This window comes from Protomyctophum parallelum, assembly GCF_964188405.1.
Source record: "Protomyctophum parallelum genome assembly, chromosome: 15".
In the NCBI taxonomy this organism is placed as follows: Eukaryota; Metazoa; Chordata; class Actinopteri; order Myctophiformes; family Myctophidae; genus Protomyctophum; species Protomyctophum parallelum.
This window is the reverse complement of record NC_139710.1, coordinates 37724322-37750027: the sequence shown is the minus strand read 5'-3', so window position 1 is coordinate 37750027 and position 25706 is coordinate 37724322. Positions and strand designations below refer to the sequence as shown.

The following is a 25706-nucleotide window of genomic DNA, read 5'->3' as shown; positions in this document are numbered from 1 at the left end:
TTGTCTTGGTGAAATTAAATAAAAATACACAAAAGGTAATAAATACTATACTCTTTATTTAAATATTTTACAGATTTGAGAACTTTTTTTTTAAATTTCTTTACAGAACCTGCATCTGAATGATTGAACTATTATTCACCCAAAAATATGTAGACACATCATGCAGCTCTGGCTGCAACAATAAAGGTTGTTTTGGGAGGATGTAGGTAGTGTCTGGGTGCAATCCTAAGAACGGCGGCAACACGGAGACTACTAGAGCCATCTGACGGGGATAGGTTTGCTTTTGTTAGGCCCGACGTCGAAATTTAAAATAAGTCTTCTAAATCCTGACAGTTTTTTCTGAAATACCCATGTTTCTATATCAGCGGTGCTCAATACAAGGACCCCAAACATGATGTGAAATTGGCCACTGACCCCCCATTTGAAAATATGTTGTTCCAGGAACCCCTCAGAAGCAAAGATTTGAGTTAAAACGTTCGCTCTGAATTTAAGATTTTTCTAAAATAGCAGATCTACAAGCTCGTAGTGTGGTACTCGGTGCCGCGCTATGAGCTTGTAGATCTGCTATTTTTCAATTGCTAAAGTATAACGTAATGCTTAAAACACCAAAAGGGGTTCCCGCCCAGAATAGGTTAAAAGTTCCACTTTTCAACCTATCTTCATATAATTGGTCCTCACTAATGTTCATGATAAAATATCACATTCTTTTCCCTACTCAGTCTGTGTCTCATGGGAGGGCTGTGGGCCCGTCCACTATAGTGACATGACATCATCGATGGGGAATCCAAGCTAATAGAAACTGCAGGCTTTCCATTCCTGAAAAGTTCTAATCTGATAATGGAAGCCATCGTTCTCACGATAACAATTTTCTCTCTCTCTCTCTTTTATTTTAATGTCACTGGTGGACGTGTTTCTCAACTGCCCACAGCCGTCCTATGAGACACAGACAAAAATGGTGGTATGTTATCATGAACATTAGTGAGAACAAATTATATGAAGTTAAGTTGAAAAGTGGTGAAGTGGCCCTCTAACGCTGCTTACATTCTCCTTTATTCAGTGTCATACGCCTTTGAAATCTGCAATGCCATGCCTTGTTCAGTTACCTCTGTGAAAACCAGGGATAAAGTTCCATGCACAGAAAGCTGTCATATTGTAGGCAGTAGTTTGCCTTATTCATCACGGAATAAGGTAAACGTCCCATACCGATTTCAGAGCATCACTAAGCCTAAACTTCAGACTCGGTGGTTGAAAAATATATGACAAAAACTAGTATTTAAGACAGCAAGGCGTGACCGGGAAATGTTTCTGGGGAAAAGAAGCTTTGCGCTTAGTTATCTGGAGCAGTGGTTCCCAAAGTGGGGTCTGGGGACCCCTAGGGGTCATTGAGGGAGTTCCAGGGGGTCCCCAGCTAAATGATTAGTTTCAAACCAAATGGACCCTTATGGGTCTGTAACTCAGAGAGTGTACCATTTGTACACAGAGTTAAATTAACATTGATTTTACAATATAAATAGCTGGTCCCAGAGATAGAAATGTCATTAAATGGGGGTCCGTAGCCTATATGCATGTCAAACTGGGGGTCCTTGACATTAGAAAGCTTGAAAATCACTGCTAGAGCCGTAAAAAGCTTCTCTTATGGGAGGTCCCTGGCATATCTTTTCAAATGGGGGGTCCACAGGCTAATAAGTGTCAATTTGGGGGTCCTTGACATAAACACGTTTGGGAACCACTGATCTAGAGAACGAGTGTGAGGGGCAGGTTAAGCAATAATTACACACATGTTCTCTGTTCGCCAGTATCAATGACAACTGATAAAAGGCACGTCAGCTATGATTATTGGATGGCTAAAGGTTGCTGCACGTGAGTTATGCAAATGCACAGTGCAAATCCAGCAGCAAAACTATAGAAACACAATGGTCTTTTTGCACATCGTCACCTTCCTAAAGTATTTTTTTGGGGGGAAAACTATAATCTTTTTGGCCGAAGTCAGCAACTCTCGACACTGGCCACCTCTAGAAAATCGCCAAAGTCCTAATTGGTCGGGATCATGCCGAAGTCACATGGTTATGCCGTGCGACCAAAAAGAAATGCCAAGAAAAGTCAGTAAATAAATTGGCCCAAGTCAGGTTCCTATTTAATCCTCTTATCTTACATAACTGACAGTGTGTTATTTTAAGTTAAATAGTGAACGTTTTTGGTGAAATGATTAAGAAATATTCATTTTTTTATTTTTTTAAATGACGTAGGTTGTTAGTTTAAGAAGGTGACGACATGAAAAGCAAATAAAAAGCCTGCAATTAGACTCTAATGAAACCTCTCTTAAATGTTACTTTGGGGCTAGGGGTGGAGAGATGAGAAAAGAAAAAGGAACATTCTGATTGTGATTAACATTTTCTAAAAAAAGCTACCCACAGTATGGCAATCAATCCAGATGATTCTCCACTAATCCCGTCAATGAAGTCGAACTTAGAAAAATATATTATTTGGTCACCCGACCAGCATCCTCTGTATTATCTTGTTCATTCAAACCTTAATTTATTCTAGAAAGACATTGAGGTTGCCCTCATTTGCAGTGTCGTCGAGATAAGAGATATCTTTGTGCATTCATGGCTTTCAAGACCGATTCACCCCATTGGATAGTGAGAACACTGTGTTGCCTTCACGTACACATTTTGTAAGTATACACTAATTACACGTCATCTAACGCACAACAGTTGACATACTCTTTAACACTTTCTCTCTCACACACGCATACACCCACACCTTGTAATCACAATCACGACTCCAGCAGCTGCTGGGTGTTTAAAGGGAGGGCACTAGTTTGACACTAGCAATGACATTATTGTTTATTCTTTTTAATTTTTATTTATTTTTTAACATTATAAAATCCTAAACAGCCTTGAAGTAATAATGTTTGTGCAAGACTAGAATTGTGCGCATACGGAAAAAGGCAGCTGAAATCCTATACCTCCTCCCACAAAAAACAACAGAAAAAGTCCCTTGAACCCTTCCCTTGAAAATATTACAACACATTTCAACATCATCAAACCAGTCATATTAAAACTTGTGTCCTTATACCCGCATATTGGGTTCCGTGCCCTTCGATTGACGTACATCTTTGAATGTAGCACTTGCTGCTTAGAAAATGTCTTGGAACGTCCCCTTGCAAAAAATGCTTTACCATGTATGGTGTGCAGTTCCAAATGGGCTCCGTCTGTTCCCTTTCTTAACTCTTCTCTGTGGTGTGACAGGCAGTCTTCCTCTTGGGACAGCCAGTGGCAGCGCACAGCTTCAAACCACCATGAGACACTTAACGCTAGCAATACCTGATCCCTGCCGGAACCTCCACCTGAGCTTTGAACTTTCCACACTCAGGAAAGAGGACTTATTATCCACGTCAACTGGGAGCTTCTTCTTCCCTCGTGCTACGTTCCTTCTCAACAGTGTCCATCTCTGAAAATTGGGGATTTTTACCCCCACCGGGAGGAACTTAAAATGTCAAATTTTGAACCCTCCACGTCCTTTGGCTGTCCATCCCGCCACAGTTAACAGTAGATGGCAATTGATGTATTACCACATGCGAGATGGGCATGTATGTGTGAGACTTGGGGGGGGGGGGGGCAGTGTGTAGAGACAGCAGGGACCCTACTGTCCAAACACGAGTTCCTTCATCCTGGCCAGCAGGAATCAAATCTAGAGGCAAATGGACACCAAACATCTTCCTTGACACAGTCTTTAGCTAGTCGGTGTACTCTGCCACTATAGACAGCAATACTGTGATGTCGTCTGGCTTTCCTCCTGGGAGAAAGCACGCACACGCACACACACACACAGGGTCAGGATGTATAAAACAATGTCATGCACTAGGCGCTGATTTCATCAGCAGAATGTATACATGTGCTAAACACAACTATGCTTCTTCTGTGCCAGCACTGCTTTGAAGTCCTTTCTCCTCCGTCTCATGCATGTTTAAAATGTTTCCTTTTATCGCAATTCAGGCTTTATGTGTTTTTTCCTAAATGTAATCTTCAGCACGTGACATTGTTGCTCCACAGAATACATTAGAAAAAACAACAACTTTACTTTCCACTTGAGACACGTACCTCTTACATTCAGCCCATTGTCGCAGGCGAACTGTGCGAAAGGTGACATGTAGTTGGGGTCGTAGGCCAGCACGTGGGCCTGCTCCGCGATGCTCCTGGCGGTCTGCTGGATGCTCTCGTAGTTTGAGTTCTGCTAACGAAAACAACGCCAGACATTATGTTAGCATTCCAGGCATGTCTTCCCTGCAGCACCCAGTGTTCCGTTCGTACTGGCCATGGCGGGCGGACCTGTTTAGTGTGACATACCTTGAGCTTCTTCAACTCCTTCAGGATCATGTAGTCGGGCATGTTGTCAAACAGGCCGTCTGTGGCTGTGAGGATTATGTCGCCCAGTTGGACGTCAAAGGATGAGCTGTCTGCAGCGTCGGGACTGTTGGGACACAAAGTGTAAAAAAGAAGACGTTGTCTTACCGCATCACACAAACACGGATTACATTCAAACCTCGGGAAATAAAGCATTAGGACTCCTGAGTCCTAATGGAGTCATGGAATGGATTATTCTTCATTTGCACTACTAGAGATCCTTACTGAAGTCTCGAAGTCACGTGCGCCCTACTTCTGTATTCACAGCCACTTACTTTCCTGGGGATTTTATGGATACCATAATAAACGTATCTTCATATAAAATAAACACTTTACAAGCCCCCATGAATTGATTACTTCATCTTCCATAACTTCTTTCATGCCCAACTATGGCATGTACAGTTTCAGATACTGTAGTGTACACCTCATCAGCTTCCAGGTATTAGTTGAATATCAGCCAGGCTTCCAATAATGACCTGTCACAAAATGCCATGTTGTCACATAAGAGACACATCATGTTGATCTGCCAACAAAACAATATCAATATAGTGGCACCATGTCTTAACCCATTTAGACCTGAGGCCGATTCAAAGAAATGTCTTCTAAATCCCGACAGTTTGAGGGAGTTTTCTGAAAAACCTATGTTTCTATATCAGTGGTTCTCAAACTACTTCATGTCAAGGATCCCCAGAATTATATTATACTGTTTGACCACGGACCCCCATCTAAAAATATGTTGTTCCAGGGACCCCCCAGAAGCAAAGATTTGAGTTAAAAACGTTGGCTCTCTGACTAAATACAGTCAAAGATTTGCACCCACATTTTCACGGTTTTTCAAAAATATCTACAAGCTCGTAACGCGGCACTATGAGCTTGTAGATCTTTCAACAGCTAAAGTATAACATAATAATGCTTAAAACACCCAAAGGGGTTCCCGACCCGGAATGTTGGGAATTAATTTGAAAAGATCAAGACAAAGCTGGCATTAAGTGTCATTCCTCCAGTGAGTCGGCATGGCACTCTTATCTAGGTCTCTGTGACCTGGCTGGTCACTCTGTGACAAGTCGACTAACGTTTCAGTTGACTGACAACTTTTGGCAACACCGGATCATATATGTATGGCGGCGACGAAGTCATTCAAGGAATGGTCACAAGGTCTAGTTTGGAAAAGTACACTTTGGTCTCGTGGGTGCTCAATTCACAGACCCCAGGCCAAGTTCGGGTGCCAGTGTCAAGTTCAGTTCTTGGAAGAATCCCTGCATCTTCCTGACCTTTTTGCTCCTTGGCCAGGCAGAGCCATTAGTCATTACATAGAATGCAACTTCACTGCAGCGATAGCTAGTCAGAACTCATTTATAAAAACCACCGTGTGGACAGACAGTGTTATTAGGACAATCAAATGTCTGGGACATTTTGATTTAATATTTAGTTATATCTCGTTTAATATTTACCGGTACATGATTTTATCGAACATGTAAAAAAAGGAAGCTTTGCTTTGCATTTATTCAGTTGGGGCGGAGAACACAAAGACGAGGGACAATGGCCACAAAATGACCTGTAATCATATTTGAAAGAACAGATGCATTAAACTACAAAAGAGAGCAGACACGCACTCTTGCTGATACCGGGACTTGGATGAAGAGCCAACCGTAGGTCACAGAACGGAAGTCACTTGAGACCAATGTTAGAAATAAAGCAGACAGGACTGTCTGAACACTAGCTGTTTATCCTGGTTCCATTTTAAACCATTAGCGCCTTACAGCCCAGATTTATCCATGGTTTGCCCGCCATTAGTGTAGAGAAACGCATGCAGTAAATGCAAAAGTAATCGGCCTCATTTGAGATTAAATCCAGCAGGTGCAGGATTGTCTGTGGCGTGGAGAGCCTCCGGTCTGCCCATCAGTATGGCGAGACTTTGACCTGGCACTGGCAGACAGAGACATTGGCAGGTGGCCAACTGCTGCCGCCTTCGCTCTCGCTACATGAGGCTGCTCTGCTGTGTGACTGCACATGCTGCGGCTGCTCTGCTGTGTGACTGCACACGCTGCGGCTGCTCTGCTGTGTGACTGCACACATTAGTGCCCAGATGATGAGTGTCTGACCCACCTGTCACTGAGGACAACTCCTTCGGCCTCTGGAGGAGGTATGGACAGCTGGAAGGGTGTGTTGAAGTAGTGCTGCTGCTCGTCTGAGCGGTGGACCACCTCCCCTCCACGCACCACCAGGAAGCCAGAGTCACCCAGGTTGGCCGTGTGAAGCTGGTGACTGTGCCGGTCCAAAACCACGATGCAGGCCGTGCTGCTGCCTGAAAGACATGAGAGAGAGAACAATGAGAGACAGACATGACGACTTGCATAACACGGATAATGACAGCAAGAGAGCATGGAAAGCTACTTGGGTTCGTCACTGTCCCCACAGGGGTAATTTGGTTAGTAGCATGGCTCAATGCACACAAATAAAAATGCCCCCAGTCCCCTGGCCAGCTGGGGCGCCTGATGGAGGAGAAAGGAACTGGTTGGAAAAACGTGTTCCTTCCACGTGCTACGTCCAACCGGGGAAACTCCAGGTTTCCCCAGGTCAGGTGAAAAAACTCCTCATGCATTGAAGGAAACATGAGGTCAGTCTGTTGCTCTCCCCAGGTTGGCAGAGAGTGTAGTGCCCAGGATTACACAATATAGACAATTGACACTGGGTGAAAAATCGTGGGATAAAAATTTAACAAAATGCACACAAATAACTCAAATTGATAACATACTGTATATAAAGTAGTATATGGCATGCATCAATCATTCAGAAAATGTCTCCCAACCTGCCCTTCTATTTTATATATTTTTTATCCCACGATTTTGTAACCCATTTTTCACCCCTGTGTCAATCATCTAATGTGATCCTGGGCTCTACACACCCTCCGCCAACCTGGGGAGAGCAACGGACTTAACTCATGCTTCCTTCATGCTTGAGTGTCCAAGTTGCTCCTTTACACCTGACAGGGGGGTGGAAGGAACACGTTATTCCAACCAGTTCCTTTCCCCTCCATCAGGCGCCCCGGCTGGCCAGGGGGAGGCAGTTTAGAGACCAGGATTACTGCATGTTTTTGTGAGGGTACCTACCCTAGGGGACACGGGGAGAACATGCAAACTCCACACAGAAAGGCCCTTTCGCCAACCCCGCCTTTGGGTATGGGCACTGATGACGCGGAGGAGGCGCCGCCAGCACCCATAGCGCCCGAGTGGGAATCGAACCCAGGACCTTCTAGCTGTGAGGCGACAGCACTACCAACTGTGCCACCGTGCCCCCAACCTGCCCTTCTTTACACACATAACCAACAACAAGAAAAGACACACGAGAACTAGCCCAATCTATATTTTACACGGTCGATTAATGAGTCGAGGGTGAACATACAAAACACCATGTAACACGATCACTTTGCTTGGAAGGCCGTCATCTGGGGAATGGATGTATGCAGGAGGAAACATAATAATAATTTGGCTAAGCACACAGTGTGTGACCACACCCTGCTGCTGCCGACCGTTCTACACTAGGCTCACCAGAACGTGCTCTCCTCTCTGCCTGGGCTCAACCTTCAGAAAAAGAAGGAAAAAAAACCCTCTGCCTCACGCAATGTGACTCACTGCCTTTCTTCTGTTCTCCTCTCTATAGTAACACAATTACACACTCTGCAGTGGAAGAATAAACACACAATACTGTGTTGTTTTCCCCTCCACCATTTGCACATCATGTCAGGAGTGGTGGAAAAGTACTGACTCTGTCCGTGATGGACATCCTTCCTCTGCTTTTCTCTTCCCCTAGAAGATGTTTTGTTGGCAGAAGGCTGCAAGTTTGCGCACGCTTACGGGGCATCAGTGAGTGCCATCATGAAGCAAAAATGATTCATGGAATGAGCTGCAGATGGGGCAGGTCAGGACATCGTACTAGGCCGGCCCCCTCCTATTTTCTCTCGCCACAGAAAATAGTCGATCAACAACAACTCGTTGCAAATGGTCCCCACAGGTTTATGAGCTTGTAGATCTGCTATTTTCCCACTAATGTTTATTTTCCACGAATGTTGGCCCTAGAATAGACACACAAGTTTATCGGACACGGAGACTCTGACTCATGATGCAAACTTGCATAGATCTTTGTACCACAACCGACCACTTAACTATACACAGATGGAAACAACCAAGCCTTAAACATGCATGCATGAAGCAAGGCATTCCATGTGAAAGGTTGAGATCCTACCACCTGAGAACTGTCACTCCTACTGTAGCTCTGCGCTGCCACCAACTATACCCATCTTCACCATGTGTACCACGACACTGCCATTTGCTGTATAGTTTAAATCTAAAGTGCCTAAAAATATTATACAAGAAACATTTAATATGGGTGACTACAGCTGAAATTAATATTACCAAAAGCTCAGCAATTCAGCTGTATGTCATGAAATACCAAGTTCAGACCGAAGTATTATTCCCACAATATTCTAGGATGCTATTTTTAGGCAATGTTGTCCTTTGCATTACATTACTTTTCATTTATATCTACTCCCAACCATAGACTGTAAAAAATATGGACAAAGCGTTCGCCGGGTCTAACATGAACGTAAAATGAAGCCTGTAATAATCCTGATGTAAATCACCATCTTTCTAGATCCGTTTGGTACCAGCTGGCCATTGGCTGGCTCCGTTTTGGACCAGCTGGCCATTGGCTGCCCAGACAACGAGGCGGGACTTCCCCCCTTCTTCTCCGTTGGTTTTTATTTTGACTCGAGTGGGAGGGGAATCCCGATCATAGACTGTAACGGTAGCCACGCCCCTCAGAACATACGCGATGGTTTTTTTTCTTTATGGTCATTTTTTTAATTAATGGGACCATAATTTTCCAAAAAGAATATTATGACATTAGAAATGAGACTTTAAACTAGTGACTGGAAGAAGAAAGTATTCATGACCATGTTTATTTAGGTAATACAGTCTAGGTGAAGTTGGGCCAAAATACATGGGCCTCTATGGAGCTATGGGGCTTTTTGGGTCCAGTCCAGTGCCACAACAGGCCATTATATGAACTACCGATTTCAAATGAGGCTTCACGAAATATCTGGCTGACTGCCCCCCTGCTCCCAACATATACAGTACCTTAGTAACTAAGGTACTGTATATGTTGGGAGTAGATATAAATGAAATGTATATTCATAATGCCAACTTCTGAACAACTGAAAGATTAACTTTGGTCCAGCCAGTATGCTTCATGGTTAATAATCATCATCTTATGATGTGGTATTTGTTTCATTGCAATTTTACATTTTCTAGAGAACCAAAAAGAGGAAATAAAAATCACTCCAAAGAATCAAAGACACGATACTTTAGATCAGAGTGCTACTATTTCCTCCTTCCACTCTTGTTTTATACTTAATTCAGTCAGACAACTCTTGGATCTAAACTTTTGAGAATTGAGATCTGAAAGCATACGCTTGGCATCGAGTAAGCCTTGCCAAACCCTGACCTTGACCCATTCTCAGGGTGGACACTCAATTTATTCATTCCCTGTCAAAATGAAAATATTCATATTATATAAATGATCTGCCAAATAAACACTACAGGGAATTGAAATAGCCAAGCCCCAAAGTGGCTCATAGAAACGGGGCCCACAGATGGATGTTGGGTAGGCGGTAGAGGTGCTCCGATCGATCACAGTTAAATCGGCCAATTATCTGTGATCTGCAATTTACCTGATCTGGAGAAACAGATCATTTATACCATTTAGGCCCGATCTACTATTTTTCAATAACTAAATGCTTAAAACACCAAAAGGGCACACGACGCTGGTACCAACAGGACCCACCAACGAAAGAACATTGGATGGACATTACTGAGGAACTGTATGTTATGGAAAAACTAACATTCATACTTAGACTACAAGAAGATAAGTTCTATAAAAAGTGGGATCTCTTCTTTCAGCCTAACAATGTATGTAATATGAAAAATGCAGCCTTGTTTTTGTTTTTTCCCCTTTTCTTTTTTTGTATTGTCTTTTCTTTTTGTTGTCCTTTTGTTGGTGATATGTCAAGATTTCATGAACGAACATGAATTGTGCTAGAATACACAGTTACTGTATGTTCAGGATCCATTCACTCACCGAGGAGAGGCACTTTGTTCTGTAGGAGTTCGTAGTAGCCGGTTGTGAGGATTCCCACAGGGTTGCTCGGTACGAAGCGGCCTTCCTTCACCAGCCGCTCGCACGTCTTCATCAGTGTCCCCGAAAACTGCGATGGGTCCACGCCGTAGTCCCGCCAACCGCCCACTCCGTCTGCCACCCCTAAGGAAGCAGACACAAATACAGATGCTTTACTTTGCATTGTAAGTTGAGCTAGTGACTCCCTCTGAAATTAATAACAGTGTGGTAGATTCATATCGTAATTTATTCCTGTCCTCACTCCTCAACTATGTATATCTTTGGGACAATAAATCACAACTGAATCTATCAGTTGTGTATATATTGTATATATAGTTGCCAAAACTATAATAAATTATAATAACGATAACTAGGCATGTAACGATATATCGTATATCGATATATATCGATATTAATCCATTCCCAACGATATCAATCGATTCATTGAAATAAGAAAATCGATAAATATAAAAAAATATTCAAGTGCTTTTGGAGAGAAATGATAGTCACTCAGTGTCTGTGACTGTGCCCAGGTGATGATGGTCGTTGATGCTCATCAAGGAAGGCAATTATGTTTCTGCACTGTCAAAAGTAATGCTACTTCTTTTGCAATGTAGTTAAATAAAAAATCTCAGGGGGAAGATAAATTTATATAACATTTAAAAAATGGTAATTTCTTTCTTTATTTCTTTAAAATATATATATGGGGACTAGGTTGGTGGAGGGTGTGTAGAGCCCAGGATCACATTAGATGATTTACACAGGGGTGAAAAATGGGTTACAAAATCGTGGGATAAAAAATATATATTAAAAAATATTTTTTTTTAATATCGTGAAAAATCGTATCGTGAACCTCATCGTGATACGAATCGTAACGTGAGTTGAGTAAATCGTTACATGCCTAACGATAACTAGTATATAACTGAATATATCTTTAAAAACCATTTTAGCTCAAGTGGATTTGCGGCATCCAGTAAACAGCTATACCGATACCGACGACAGCGGCGAACAGTCATTCAGAACACTTTCAGAGAGATGTGATGATGAACGAAACTGACAGTCAATCAACAATAATCCATCCAAATGTACAGAAGGTGAAGGAGTTTAAGTATCTCGGGGTCTTGTTCACGAGTGAGGGGAGGACGGAGAAGGAGATCAGCCGGGGAATCGGAGCGGCAGGAGTGATATTGCAGGCGCTTACCGCACTGTTGTGACGAAAAGATTTGAGCCAGAAGGCAAAGCTCTCTGTCTACAGAGTAATCTGCATTCCTACTCACACCTATAGTCATGAAGTGTGGGTCATGACCGAAAGAATAAGGTTGCGAATACAAGCGGACGAAATGAGTTTTCTCCGACGGGTGGCTGGCATCTCCCTTAGAGATGGGGTGAGAAGTTCAGTCACACGGGAGAGACTCGGAGTAGAGCAGCTGCTCCTTCGCTTGGAAAGGAGCCAGCCTAGGTGGTTCGGGCATCTGGTTAGGATGCCTCTCGGGCATCTCCCTAGGGAGGTCCTCGATGCACGTCCCACTGGGAGGAGACGCCGGGGCAGACCAAGGCGCAGATGGAGGGATTGGCCTTGGAACGTCTCGGGATCCCCCAAGAGGAAGTCACTAATGGAGAGGAGAGGGAAGTCTGGAGCTCTCTGGTGGAGCTGTTGGCTCCACAACCTCACTACGGAGAAGCGGTTGAAGATGGATGGGATGGATGTACAGAAGTCAAAATCAACACATCAGGATATGGCTGACGAGAGCCCGCAGTTGGAACCCTGGAGCAGGCAAATCTTTAGCCTCACTGACAGCTCCCAGTCAAGAAGCAGAAGGTATGCGGCCAGGTTCACACTTGGCTCAGGGAGTATAGGACGCCCCTGCCATGCATAGTCCCGACTAGTCCAGTGGCAGGGAGCCGTCACTGACTGTGGGTCCCACCATCCAGAGATGTTCTGGGATGAAATATAAGGAAGGATGGCTCCCAGCTGATGACCCTGACAGCTGGTACTCGCAACGCTCAGACCATCCTGCCACAAAGGATTACCCAGCAAGCAACACCTGTAAGTAGCTCTAGCAGATTCTGCATGTAGCAAAGCATCTTCAATGATTATTGTCTCCACCAGGCCGAAGGCATGTGGGGAGAGTATGTTTTGCACTTCGTCCGTCCGTTTGTGTGTCCGTCCGTGTGTCCGTGAACAGCTAATCTCGGCCACCGTTAACCCGGTCGATGCCAAATTTTGCACACACACTCCCTGGATGCCAACGATGAACCTCTGCCCCAAACTTTCCAGAACGGCCTGTTATAGCGCCACCAGGAGGCCGCTTTGTGCAAAACAACCCGGTCGATGCCAAATTTTGCACACACACTCCCTGGATGCCAACGATGAACCTCTGCCCCAAACTTTCCAGAACGGCCTGTTATAGCGCCACCAGGAGGCCGCTTTGTGCAAAACAAGTTTTTGCACAGTACACCTACAGATTTTGTCCAAACATCACGCAAATTGGTACACAGTCTCTCTAGAGCCATTCAACGAAACGGGTCTTTCAGATTTATCAGACTCCATCCTGATTGGTTAAGATTGGCTTCCAAAGTTCACAGGAGTGCTCAGTTTCAAACAAAATGCTGCAAATCATGAACACATCGCGTGATTTCCGTGAAATTGTGCACCCACATTCCCACTAGGCCGAGGACGAAATGCCACATGAACAATTTCAACTCAGCCTCAAGGTGGCGCTATAACTGGCCGAAAAGTGTTTTTACCTCTAACTGCACGGATCTGTGGATAACCTGGTGGAGACCTGTGCCCGGAAGGGCACTTTTTCTAGTTGCACCTGTGATGTGAATGTGCACATGACATCAGTATCATAATATCGTTATAGCTATCCATCTTTGTAGTCGTTATAAATGGTGTGGACGGCCCTTTAAAGACAAATGTGCAAAATGCAAATTGATAACATCAGAGATGTACTTTAGGACAACGATCATGTACAACAGCTCATGCAAGGCCAGTGTACTACACTAGTATAGAAGATACTGCAGGGAAGCTTTCATTATTGTCTCCACCAGGCCGAAGGCATGGGGAGAGAGTATGTTTTTCACTCCGTCCGTCCGTCCGTGTGTGTCGGTCAATTTTTTTTTGCACACACACTCCCTGGATGCCTCTGTCCAAGATTTTCCAGAACGGCCTGTTATAGCGCCACCAGGAGGCAGACCTTTGTAAAACTTTTTTTTAAATATTTACTCATCCAGATTATTTTCACATTGGCCTATTATAGCACCACCAGGAGGCCACAACCTGACCTGCCCTGGTGGATTGATTGATTGATTGAAATATTTATTAACAGTTTGTAGAATTTACAGTACATTTTAAGCACAAACTCAATACAAAAGACTGTCAACTGTGAGTGGACGACCCAATTAAGCATTACACTTGTTTACAACAGGGTCCACATTGTTCAATTCATCAAAACATTTAGAGACATACAAATAGACACTTCTATGTAGCTAAAGAACAGAACAGGAATTCATCATATAGGAAGCAAAAAGGGAAAAAATACATATACAGTGAGGGGAAATGGGGTGGGGGGGGGGGGGGTGGGGATTCAGCTTTTACAGAGGCCAGTTTCGAATTGCAGCCATCCGTAGGTGCCCTTTGAGAGCGGTTTTGAAGGAGTCAAGGGATTCACATGTCTTAATGACTGTTGGTAGGGCGTTCCACATTTTGGTGGCATAGGAGCGAAAAGAATTTAGTCCCTTGTTTGTGCCGAATCTGGGTTGTACATGGTTTGTTGCACTCCCTCTGGTGTTGTGGGTGTGGACTTCGCTTACATTAAGGAAGTATTTAGACAGGTACATGGGTATCTTGGTGGTGTATCGAATCTTGTGGACCAGACCCATTGCAAGATGCTGTACTCTGTCGTCGACCCTAAGCCATCCCAGCCTGTCAAAGTGGGCAGGGGTGAGGTGGGTTCGGGGGGTGAGGCCAATTAGGAGCCTGACCAGTTTGTTTTGGGAGGTCTGGAGCCTTGTTTTAAGGGCCTTTGAGGTGCTGTGGTACCAAGAGGTGGATGCATAGTCAAAGAAACCTTGTACGAGGGCTCCTGTTAAGGTCTTCAAGGTGTTTTTGCTGACCAGTGAGGAGATCCTGTAAAGGAATCTTGTTCTTTGATTGACTTTTTTGATTACGTTGGTGGCCATCTTATCACCGGAAAGATTGGCCTCCAGGATGGAACCTAGGTAGGTAATTTGATCTTTTCGTGTGATAATATTGTCACCCACTCTAACCAAGAAGCCATCTGCCTTGCTGAGATTACTATTTGATCCGAAGAGGATGGATTCAGTTTTTCCCAGGTGTAAGGATAGTTTGTTATCAGCGAGCCAGGTGCAGATTCTACTGAGTTCAGAGCTGAGGGTCTTTTCAACCTGCAGTTTGTTCCTGTCCGAGACCAGCAGTGCTGAGTCATCTGCGAACAGGAACAAGTTGCAGTCACAAGCTGAAGTCATGTCGTTAACATATATTAGGAACAGTAAAGGCCCCAGTATGCTTCCTTGTGGGACGCCACAGCTCACTGGGAGGGGAGGGGACAGTGTTCCGTTCACCTCCACCATCTGTTCTCTCCCCTCCAGGTAGGATTGCATCCAGCTCACTGATGTGCTATCAAAACCAATAGCTTTAAGCTTGTTAACCAGTAGACCTGTGCCCCGAGGGGCACTTTATCTAGTTAGTTTTCAAATTCCATCTGCTGAACTGACCATACAAGGTCTACTATAGCTCTCTACTAGCCAGACAGACCACCTCCTGATAATTGGCAGAAACAAAGGACTCTCCACCAGCTACTACAGTATTCCTCTGTACACAACAGCATTCACCGGGCAGTATTTGAACACTCCAGAGAGAGAGACACATGATGTGGATGTGTAATATCAGCAAGGCAAAGCAACCTGACCCTCACATTCAAGACATTACTGCTCAGAGCACTGCCCCCGGGCTGGTCACTGTAGAGGCAATCTACACAGTAGGTACATAAAAGATATACAAAATGTGCAGGTTCGCAGCCAGTCACACGGTAGCAACGACGATAGCACCAGCAGACAGGTCACCAATGGGCCAGAGCTTCCCGTCTTTGTCTCGTTAAAATAGGATTACTAAGTGCCAAATAGAAACAGTTTAGCTAGCACAACATGTTGCTATGACATCGATGGCGAGAGTAATTTAGATCCAGTGTGTAGAACTACCGTTGATCTACAATAGCCCCTTTCGGGACCATTGGGTTACCTTTTCTGTATTTGGGTACCGTGTACCGACGTCCTAGCCCAACTACCGACGTCCCAAATACAGATACTTTTCTGAATTTGGGTAACGTCGTACCGACGTCCCAAACTCCCAAATACAGAAAAGGTTTCCAAGTTCCAACCGAGGAGCTAACTAAACCTTTGATCCTCTGTTGGTGGACCCAAACAAGTGTAATGCTTAATGGATCGTCAGTGTTGGGGAGTATTAAGCTACATGTAGCTGAGCTACGTAGCTGAGCTACATTTTGCTGTAGCTTGTGGTATTTTAGCTACATTCATATTTGTGTACCTCGTCAAGTAGCTCAGCTACCTTTTGGGTCATTTTTTGTAGCTTAGCTACTCAAGTTACAAGCTACAATTTTGGGCAATAACATGAAAGAAATATATTAATTTTGACCATTGGTTGCTGTGTTAATTCTTGTACTAGAACCCCCTTTGAAAAATCAAGGACTGTTCCTTTTTCTGATTGCTTTGAGGGCATATCAGCACTTGACAGCTGCCTCTAATTGGCCTCTGATTGGCCCTGGTATCACAGGGTGGGAGGGGTCTCCCAGGGGGGAGCAGGGGTCTCCTAGAGGGGAGGAGGGGTCTCCCAGAGGGGAGCAGGGGGAGGAGGGGTCTCCCAGAGGGGAGCAGGGTGAGGAGGGGTCTCCCAGAGGGGAGCAGGGTGGGGGGGTCTCCCAGAGGGGAGCAGGGTGAGGAGGGGTCTCCCAGAGGGGAGCAGGGTGGGGGGGTCTCCCAGAGGGGAGCAGGGTGAGGAGGGGTCTCCCAGAGGGGAGCAGGGTGGGGGGGTCTCCCAGAGGGGAGCAGGGTGAGGAGGGGTCTCCCAGAGGGGAGCAGGGTGGGGGGGTCTCCCAGAGGGGAGCAGGGTGGGGGGGTCTCCCAGAGGGGAGCAGGGTGGGGGGGTCTCCCAGAGGGGAGCAGGGTGAGGAGGGGTCTCCCAGAGGGGAGCAGGGTGGGGGGGTCTCCCAGAGGGGAGCAGGGTGGGGGGGTCTCCCAGAGGGGAGCAGGGTGGGTGGGTCTCCCAGAGGGGAGCAGGGTGGGGGGGTCTCCCAGAGGGGAGGAGGGGTCTCCCAGAGGGGAGCAGGGTGGGGGGGTCTCCCAGAGGGGAGCAGGGTGGGGGGGTCTCCCAGAGGGGAGCAGGGTGGGGGGGTCTCCCAGAGGGGAGCAGGGTGGGTGGGTCTCCCAGAGGGGAGCAGGGTGGGGGGGTCTCCCAGAGGGGAGGAGGGGTCTCCCAGAGGGGAGGAGGGGTCTCCCGCATGTACATTCTCAATTTAACGCTGAAAAATAAAAAGTAGCTGAGCTACTTTGAGCTACTTTTTCCATGTAGCTGTAGCTTTACAAGCTACATCTCTCCAGGGGTAGCTATGTAGCTTGATCAAGCTACTGCCATGGTGAGCTACTTGTAGCTTTACAAGCTACGCTTTCAAAGTAACTTGCCCAACACTGTGGATCGTACACAAACTAAGAGTAACGGTTTTTGTATTGACTTCAATCAATTACAAAAAGCAAGCGGATATGATCTTACGTTCTTTATGCCCAAAGAAAGTGAGCCAGTCAAACAAACGGCTCTCCTCAGTCAGTCCCCATTTCTGTACTCGATTGGGTCCACTAAAGTGTATATATTTTTAGAAAGGTCTCCTGTGTGGACACTGGACAGGTGGTGAAAATTAGCCTTGTGCTAACGAATTGTACTTAATTGAAATTAGATTGTGATGTCCATATCAACAAAATAAAAAAATACTCACCCAAAACATCCGCATGCCTGTGGCGGGCGATGAAGCAGGCGTCGTCCCCGTAGCACATGCCCTTCTTCAGGATGCCTTTAACGCTGCGAAAGTCCTTCCCGAAGCCGCATCTCGCCGTCACCAGGCTGTAGTCTCGGCCGTCGGTCTGAGCGGAGAGTCCGCCGATGACAGCTCTGGCAAACAGTCTACCGTACGAGAGCACGGACAACATTCCCTACGAAACGACCCCCTGTCCGAAAACCCCACCACCAACCAACGCTCCTCCGCTTTTAATAGCGTCGAAAAGGAAAAGCTCTCAAATGATTTTTTTACGGGTTTTTTTAACGGTTTGAGAACGTAAACGGCTGAGAGCCACGCACACACATTCAGAGACAATAACAAGGCTCCAGTCTAGTGCTCCACCACAGTCCACACACTAGGCAGACAAAGCCTCGCACGCCACCACTACACTATACTACACGGACGGTAATAATGACAGGTTCGAACAGGGTAGCTATTATTTCGGCCGGGGCGTCTTCTGGAGCAAATTCAGAGGAAAGAGACGTCACGCCAAGAACTATTAAATCGCGGTTTGTTCGTCGTCGCAACCATGATGATGTCGAGAACCTTATCGGCGAGCTACGTAACATAAATAAAATAAAATAAAGCTCCAGACAGATCAGATGATGAGAGCAGCTTCTCATCAATCCTCGCTCCGTCTAGCTATCGAGGTCTCAGGTCTTGTGACTGCTCCGACGTCACACACATCATTACGCAACCCACTCCTAATACGGCAAAATAGTAGCCTAGTAATACTACTAGACTAGTACGTACTTCGATTCACATTTTTATCTCAATTAAATAAGACAGCGATCCTATATACATAAATGAGTGCTGTGACAATGTAGGACACCCGCTATTTAAACTATTCAATTGATAAATGATATGGGGAATTATGCTCAAAAAAAATCTCCCAACGCCAGCATCCTCAATGTTGAAAATGTGTGTTTGTAGCTCAGTTTGTACAATGGGTACAGTTCCAAGATACAAGTCAATATACAGGTCAATATAAAATCTGCTAAGAGGATAAAACCAGAAAAAGCACTATAAAGACTTGTTTACATAGGGGTCCTCCATTTTCAATTCATCAAAACATTTAAAGACATACAAATAGAATGAGAGTCCATACTGTTGTATTTTTTAAGTTTTACTCGTAAAAGAAAATATGCCCATTCTAGTGACCTCATTAAATGTCGGTGTAAAATGATACACTGCACATTGCCTCCCCTAGTGGACATTACATGTTGCTACCATGGACCATGAGCCTTTGTTCGTGCAGGCAGGTTTCATGCGAATATTATAGTGGCACCTTGTGTTGTGTAAAGGTATTACTTAAACTTGAGTCCAGTATGCACTTAACTTGGTGCACGTTACGGCTTGGACTGTGCAGTCTGCAGTGCACAAACGTGTTCGAGTGCTGTTTGACTAATAGTCTAATACAGTGAAGTCGTCAACCTCAATGAGCTGCCTGTTAAACAAGACATGCGGCTGCAGAACACAGTACCATCATAGAGTTCATGGATGTATGTATGCATTGCAGGCTAGGAAAGGAAAGCTAGATTGTGAAATCACTTCTGGGAAGTTCTGGACAAAGACAAGCTGGAGTATCAGGTAGTCTCCTGCCGTGTACAATTTCAGGTCTCCAGCCCAACTGCTGATGTTCGGTCCAGTTCTGCACAAACAGCAGCTGCAGCTTGCTTTCCACACAAGATGCAACAAAAACTAGTACTACAACCAGTCATCTATTCCTGCTACACACTAGAGAAACCTGCCCTTATGAAAGCAGCTAGACTGATTGTAGACATTTTAGCCTAAAAACAAAACGGTAAAGAACTCACGTTGCAGTGTAAAATAAATAGAAATGAAATACAAATGTTCCCCTAAAATACGCTCAAAGTTTATTAGAAAGATTAACATTACAAGAATGCTTTCTTTATTCGTTTAACTTAGCACAAGACTCAGTTTAAAAATGTGATGATGCAGTGCGGTCAATGCAATATGATAAATAAAATTGCACAGAAAAAAAAAGAAAAAAAAACAGGTGTTTCACATATTATTCCACAGTTGTTCCATAACCATTAATATCCGTTATTGACGGTGACAAACAAAATGTGACAACTGAAATGGAGACGTGAACAAAATTGTAAAAGAAAAATTGTGCACAGCTATAAACAAGGCATTCCTGTGCATAATTAGCCATATTGTTACATTTTTCCTGATTGAACAGTCATGTGGCAAAGACTTAGTTGCAAAAATGGAGTGCAAAACACCTGAGGTTTTCATGGTGACATATCAATTTACCCATGTGGACAAAAACAACAAAATTATTTGCTTTCATCGGGTAGGAGTGTATATCTTTTCTGTATTGGCAGCATGAAGAATAAGCAATCCTTCAAATGCAAGAGACAAAAGCAGAACAGGGAGGGAGGGGGATTGGGAACACCATAGCCACGACACAGCCACCTCATTTCTTGGCTTGCTTGGTCACCATGTTGCGAGGTGGTGTCACAGGACGGCTTCCGTTGGGCTTCTTCTTCTCAGCTGGCTTTAAAATCTTAAAGAACCGTGAAAAGAATATTCAGCAAACATCTAAATCAGTAGTCAATAAAAGCAGGAAAAGTATCTAAAATCCACTCATTGTAACTATGACTCATATAAACGTTCAGTGTGCCGTTTAGCAGTATCGTGTCAAAAATAAATGTTCTGTAGGGGACGCAGTAAATTAAATCTTAACCGTTGGAACTGGAAATCCCTGACTCTGCTCGTTAGGTTTTCATTAATCCATTTAGGCCTGACCTCAAAATAAAAAATAAATCATCTAAATCCTCCAGTTTTCTGAAATAAATATTTTCACGATTTAAAAAAAATAGCAAGCTTGTAGATCTGCTATTTTTCAATAGCTAAATTATAACGTATGTAACCACCATAAGGGGTTCCCGCTCAAAATGGGTTAATACAGGGAAACCAAATATAGACTGACTGTGGATTCTAGGGATCAGCACAGATATAAATCTAATCAAGTCAATGGAGCAAGAGCACACACACATCTATTCTGCATCCTGAGAGGATGTCATTCGGTTCGCCCAACATATTCCCACATGGACATGGATGCTAGCAGCTTTTAAACTACTTCTAACAGTAAGACGCCTGAGGGCGAGAAGCTACCTCGGTTTAAATGTGAACGCCAACAAATCATATCTGGAGCATGCAGCGTAATTTTGCATATTCTGTTGAGTTATGACATTGAATAAAGTCACAAACTATTTTAGCACCAATTGCGTCTTTCCTCTGAAGATCGGTCCTGCCATCCTAGGAAAACAGTTGAGTAGAATCTCACACCCTAAACAGCTGCTCACTGTTCTTGGGCGCTTTACATTGATTTGAATAATATTTTATAATTATATTGCACTGTAAAATATATACTACACACTTATCTTCTCACCTGAAAAGAGCACATGAGGGTCTCATCCACACTCATCATGGCACCTGCATTGTCAAACTCCCCACAATAATTAGGCGCCGAGAACAAAGTCACAAGCTGCCTTTTTGCAAAGAATTCATAGCCATCCTCAACAACCTGAAAATTCAGAAGCAAACAAAAGTTGGAAGGGGGTTTATAACCAGTTTCATGTATTAAAACAATATATGAATGGCACCTAGCCTCAAATAAAAATCCACTCAATTACAAACAGAGGCATAGCTGTCCGAGATTGCATAAATGTTTAATTTGTATAAATTATTTCAGTCAGTATTTTTAGTCCTTTATTTCAGGTCAACTGAGGATGAAAATCATTTTAAGAGTCTATCCTGTGCAGGCGTGCACTGTACATGGGATGATCCAAACACATCCTGTGGATGCAGAGGTCGTTGTTTTATTGCGTCCCTTAACTATAAACTGCGTTTTGGAATGCAAAATGCACCCTATTTTAATCTCTGCTGTTGTATCTGCATGACGTGTGTACAGTGAATGAACTCTTCTATTATCAATTTGTCAAAACGTGTTCTGCAAAAAAAGGCACAATGCCTTGAACAGTTTTGATGATTCAACTGATTTAATAATACCAAACCCACTTTACAATATCATTTTAGGGTGAAATGCAAAGGCTGTGTGATCACCCATGAAAAAAATATATAAAATGTATTATTTTTGATTACCTGATGTGCGCGGCAGATCAAATCGAGGTCATGCTTGTGCAGGAACTTGGCCACCACCTCTGAGCCGAAGGTAAACGATACGCCCCTGTCGTTCTCCCCCCAGCCAAGGACGTCCTTGTCCGGATCGGACCAGAGCAGGTCACAGAGGAGACCCTGGTCGGGTACGTCGGTGGGGCGCATGACGCGTCTGATCTGCTCCATGGACTGAAGGTCTGGTGACAGTCCTGTGCAAATAAAGAAAAACACATAGAGTACAGTACAGTATAAACAAACACGCACAACACTACCACCAAGGTCAGTAATCTGACAGCAGCACTAATCAGAGGATGAACAGCAAGCAAAGACAGCAATAGTCAGCAATACTCAATGTCAAACTGAGGCTGACGTCAATGGAAGGGATAGACTTTGGACAACACGTGCAGCTCATTCACATTTAATGAATAGTAATGGTGTGGTGAATGGTGCAGCACAGGGTTAAAGTGTTTAAGTATAATAATAAAAATTGACATAAAAAGGTACTATGAACTTAAACCTACCTCCGTGGCAGCAAAATATTTTCTCATCAACAATGGCAGCAATAGGGAGGCAGTTAAAACAATCTGTGAATGTTTTCCAGAGCTTGATGTTGTATCTTCTTTTACCTAGAAGATAAAAAAAAAGTTTTTAACTGCAGTCCACATCAGGAAAGCCGGGAATAAACAATAAACCCGACCTGCCCTTAAAGGTATATTCAGTGATTTCACTTAATTCAAATATCACTTATTTTTTTGTTTTGTTGTGATAATCCTCCCTACTATAGAGTGTGCTGGCCATATAAGGAGTTCCTCCCTGTCCCCAGTTAACCCCTGGGGGTCAAAAAACCTTAGGTTTCGTTTTTGACTCTCTATCCTGATTGGACGAAAGGCTGGGTCCCACAGCCAAAAACGAAACCTAAGGTTTTTTGAGTGAAATCACTGAATATACCTTTAACAGTTAATGGTACAAAAATAAGAGTGAATACCTAGCATCTATTTAACCCATTCTGGGCAGGAACCCCTTTTGGTGTTTCAAGCATTATATTATACTTTATATATTGAAAAATAGCAAATCTACAAGCTCATCGTAGCGCGGCACCAAGCTTGTAGGCCTGGTATTTTTTGAAAAATCTAGTCAGTATTTTTAAGCCAAAACATATACGTGAATCCTGACAACTGTTACGCAATACTCACACTCGTCATAGAAGCCATATATTCTGTTAATTGAGGCGCACTCGTGGTTTCCCCTCAGCAAGAAGAAGTTTTCAGGGTATTTGATTTTGTATGCCAGCAGCAGGCAGATAGTCTCCAGGGACTGCTTCCCTCTGTCCACGTAATCTCCCAGGAATAGGTAGTTGCTCTCTGGAGGGAAGCCCCCATACTCGAAAAGCCTCAGCAAATCATAGTACTGCCCATGAATGTCACCTACAGGACAGCAGAAAAACAAATGCATCAGATCAGTTAGTTAGTTCCAACTTACACAAAAAAACGTTTATTGTCTAGCCAGTAGCCACGGTGGTTTAAAAAAGATCAGTCCAGTGTGGGCACCTAAACCTTGTGGTTCCAAAATGTAAAAAAATAAGTAAATGTACGCTTGTTTATTGCCAAAAGTACTGTCAAATCTGCGACCGCAAGTTTTGTGGCAATACAAATTATATATATATATATATATCCCCTAATTTGTCAAATAAATGTAGATATAAGATGAAATATTTTAAATAATGGTTGGCACTGCAATGTTCTCAGGTCCCACTGTTCCGGTTACCACAAAATTCACCAGTGTCCATTTCCATCACACCAACATGACTGAATGATTCATTTCCCTCCAAAAATGTCTGGACAAGCATCCCAGTCACTGCAAGAATTATCCAGCATCAGTGTGGTCATTTCACCACCCTGGCATTTATTTAGTATGGTGAGTAATCAACACTTACCACAGATTTTGAGTGGAGCTTCGAGCTCCAGGAGTATGGGCTGACTGAGAAAGATCTCCCTTGATTTGAGACACAATCCACGAATTTCATTCTCCTGTAGTTGGACATTCTTTCCAGGCTTGGCACCTCTGACTGTGAAAATATGGAACAATAAAGTGGTCAGTAACGATAATTACGCCGGTATACATACATTTCACTGACCAAGCTGTATGCTTTAGTAATTTTTATTTCGCCCTGAGTAATTGACAAACAGCAGCAGGATGTTTTCCAGTATGTCATTGATTGATATACAATGGTTTTAACAGTTTGTAGAATGGGTACAGTTCAAGGAAAGTACAGGTCACTACAAAATCTGCTAAGAGGATAAAACCAGAAAAAGCACTATTAAAGACCTGTTTAACATCAGTGTCCTCTCATAATGACAGCGAAAGATGCAATCATATGTAAGGGTTTTCACCGCAACACCACCAAATAAAGATGCCATATGATATCATAACCTTTGCCAACATTAATGGCAGAGCATGGCTTTGCTAGTAGTTAGCTCCCAGTCTCAAGTGGTGTTGACAAATACAGGCTAACGCCGCCGGCTAACAATTAGCATGCGGGTAAAAAAAACAAAAAAATAAGCATTCAACATTTTTTTTTAAACGGCGGATTTCAAATCATTACCTTCTAAAAGACGCTGGATGATGCTGTCTATGTTGAGTTTGTCAACGTCGGCCATCGTGGCGTCTTGTTGTGAGCAATAAAACTAGAATATGTTGAGTTTGGGGGGTGAGCTAGCCAGCTAGCTTAGATTAGCATTGACGACCCAGCGGTGTTAGCTCTAGTCCGGTGAATTGTTCTGGTTTGGGTTGAGGAGGGGGGATGATGATGATGATGACGACGACGTGACCCTGTTTTTCCTCTTAAACTCCTTGACCGTTTTCCCCAACGATATTATTTTAACCTACATCGACATCTCGGCTTGTACTTGTAATTCTACATGTGATATGAGCGTTAAATTCGTTCACAAATCCGGATAAAAAAAATAAATAAATAAAACGGGCACACACACGGCGGTACTTTAGCCGTTAGCTCACTGTGCGACGATTCGACGAATGATCATGTCCTTCCTTTCGTTTTTCTGTTTTTTCCTAAACCACACCTCTCTGTGCCCACACTGTTGCCAGATTGGGGTGAGAGAAACAAGCAACCAATTCAATTAAATTCAATTCAAAGGAGCTTTATTGGCATGAGAAACATAATAAATACAGATATAAAAATATAATAAAAACAGTTGAAAATGGGGAAAGTATATACAGTTGGAGGAGGGTACAGCATTGTGTAGACAGAGCTATGTCACATTGCATCGTTATGTTATACATGTTATATATATATATATATATATATATATGTGTGTGTTATTATAGGGTATAAAGCTTTTTTGAAACAAATAGCAGCGTTCTTTTTTGCAGTCACTTTTGCAGTCACTATTTAAATAGCATACAGGAAAACTCAGATTTAAAGATATAGCAGCTCTGTGTACATACAGTGCAAGGTCCAGCGGTCTACTTGGTACAGATAGTAGTCCTTAGGGTGGTTGTAATCTTCTTTTGTCGCAACAGTTCACAAATCTTGCTTCTGTGAGTGTTTGCACATTGAATTTCTCCCAAATGGTATGGGAGTTTTTCAGATTTTTTTACGGGGGCCAGTTTCAAGGGAGTCAAGTCAGAGTCAAGGGATTCGCATGTCTTAATGACTGTTGGTAAGGGGGTTCCACATTTTGGAACGCCTCGTCTGACGTCTGTGATGTATTTGTATAGTGGGCAGGTGGTTAGAAAGTGTAGCTCTGTTTCCACCACATTTTGTGTGCAGTGGGTGCGTAGTCTGTCTTCCCTGGGAAGTCTGTCGTTTTGGGTCATTTACCGTGTCCTTGTATAAATTGTATAGCTATGTATATTCGCAACCACTGCCAGG

The 25706-nt window shown here is 43.7% G+C and overlaps 2 protein-coding genes across 3 annotated transcripts; both read right to left on the bottom strand.

Annotated features, from left to right (window-relative positions):
* Window positions 1–36: 36 nt before the first annotated feature.
* On the bottom strand, window positions 37–18314 carry LOC310872431 (protein phosphatase PTC7 homolog). 2 transcript variants are annotated; one of them, XM_083784317.1, is made up of 6 exons: window positions 17606–18314; window positions 10542–10721; window positions 6513–6711; window positions 4350–4473; window positions 4104–4236; window positions 37–3798 (listed from the first exon to the last, which is right to left on the bottom strand). In XM_083784317.1, the coding sequence occupies exons 1-6, from the start codon at window positions 17814–17816 to the stop codon at window positions 3740–3742; spliced, it is 906 nt and encodes a 301-aa protein (XP_083640443.1). In that variant the 5' UTR covers window positions 17817–18314; the 3' UTR covers window positions 37–3739. The 2 variants fall into 2 exon arrangements, with proteins under 2 accessions (XP_083640443.1, XP_083640444.1); XM_083784318.1 differs by having other exon boundaries at window positions 4104–4233.
* A 1205-nt stretch (window positions 18315–19519) lies between these two features.
* Window positions 19520–24864, bottom strand: ppp1cc (protein phosphatase 1, catalytic subunit, gamma isozyme). The gene is made up of 7 exons (XM_083783296.1): window positions 24417–24864; window positions 23748–23879; window positions 23008–23238; window positions 22336–22440; window positions 21800–22023; window positions 21087–21221; window positions 19520–20198 (listed from the first exon to the last, which is right to left on the bottom strand). The coding sequence occupies exons 1-7, from the start codon at window positions 24469–24471 to the stop codon at window positions 20109–20111; spliced, it is 972 nt and encodes a 323-aa protein (XP_083639422.1). The 5' UTR covers window positions 24472–24864; the 3' UTR covers window positions 19520–20108.
* Window positions 24865–25706: the final 842 nt, after the last annotated feature.

What these genes read in the sequence shown, in the direction of transcription:
- ppp1cc (XM_083783296.1), bottom strand. Translation starts at nt 24,471, where the DNA reads ATGGCCGACGTTGACAAACTCAACATAGACAGCATCATCCAGCGTCTT. An exon ending in ATATGGCTTCTATGACGAGT is followed by an intron (nt 22,441 to 23,007) that starts GTGAGTATTGCG and finishes TTTATCTTCTAG; the next exon opens with GTAAAAGAAGATACAACATC. An exon ending in CCCTCATGTGCTCTTTTCAG is followed by an intron (nt 20,199 to 21,086) that starts GTGAGAAGATAA and finishes CGGTTCTTTAAG; the next exon opens with ATTTTAAAGCCAGCTGAGAA.
- LOC310872431 (XM_083784317.1), bottom strand. Translation starts at nt 17,816, where the DNA reads ATGTTGTCCGTGCTCTCGTACGGTAGACTGTTTGCCAGAGCTGTCATC. An exon ending in GAACAAAGTGCCTCTCCTCG is followed by an intron (nt 6,712 to 10,541) that starts GTGAGTGAATGG and finishes CATGTCTTTCAG; the next exon opens with GCAGCAGCACGGCCTGCATC. An exon ending in GGAGTTGTCCTCAGTGACAG is followed by an intron (nt 4,474 to 6,512) that starts GTGGGTCAGACA and finishes GTGTCCCAACAG; the next exon opens with TCCCGACGCTGCAGACAGCT.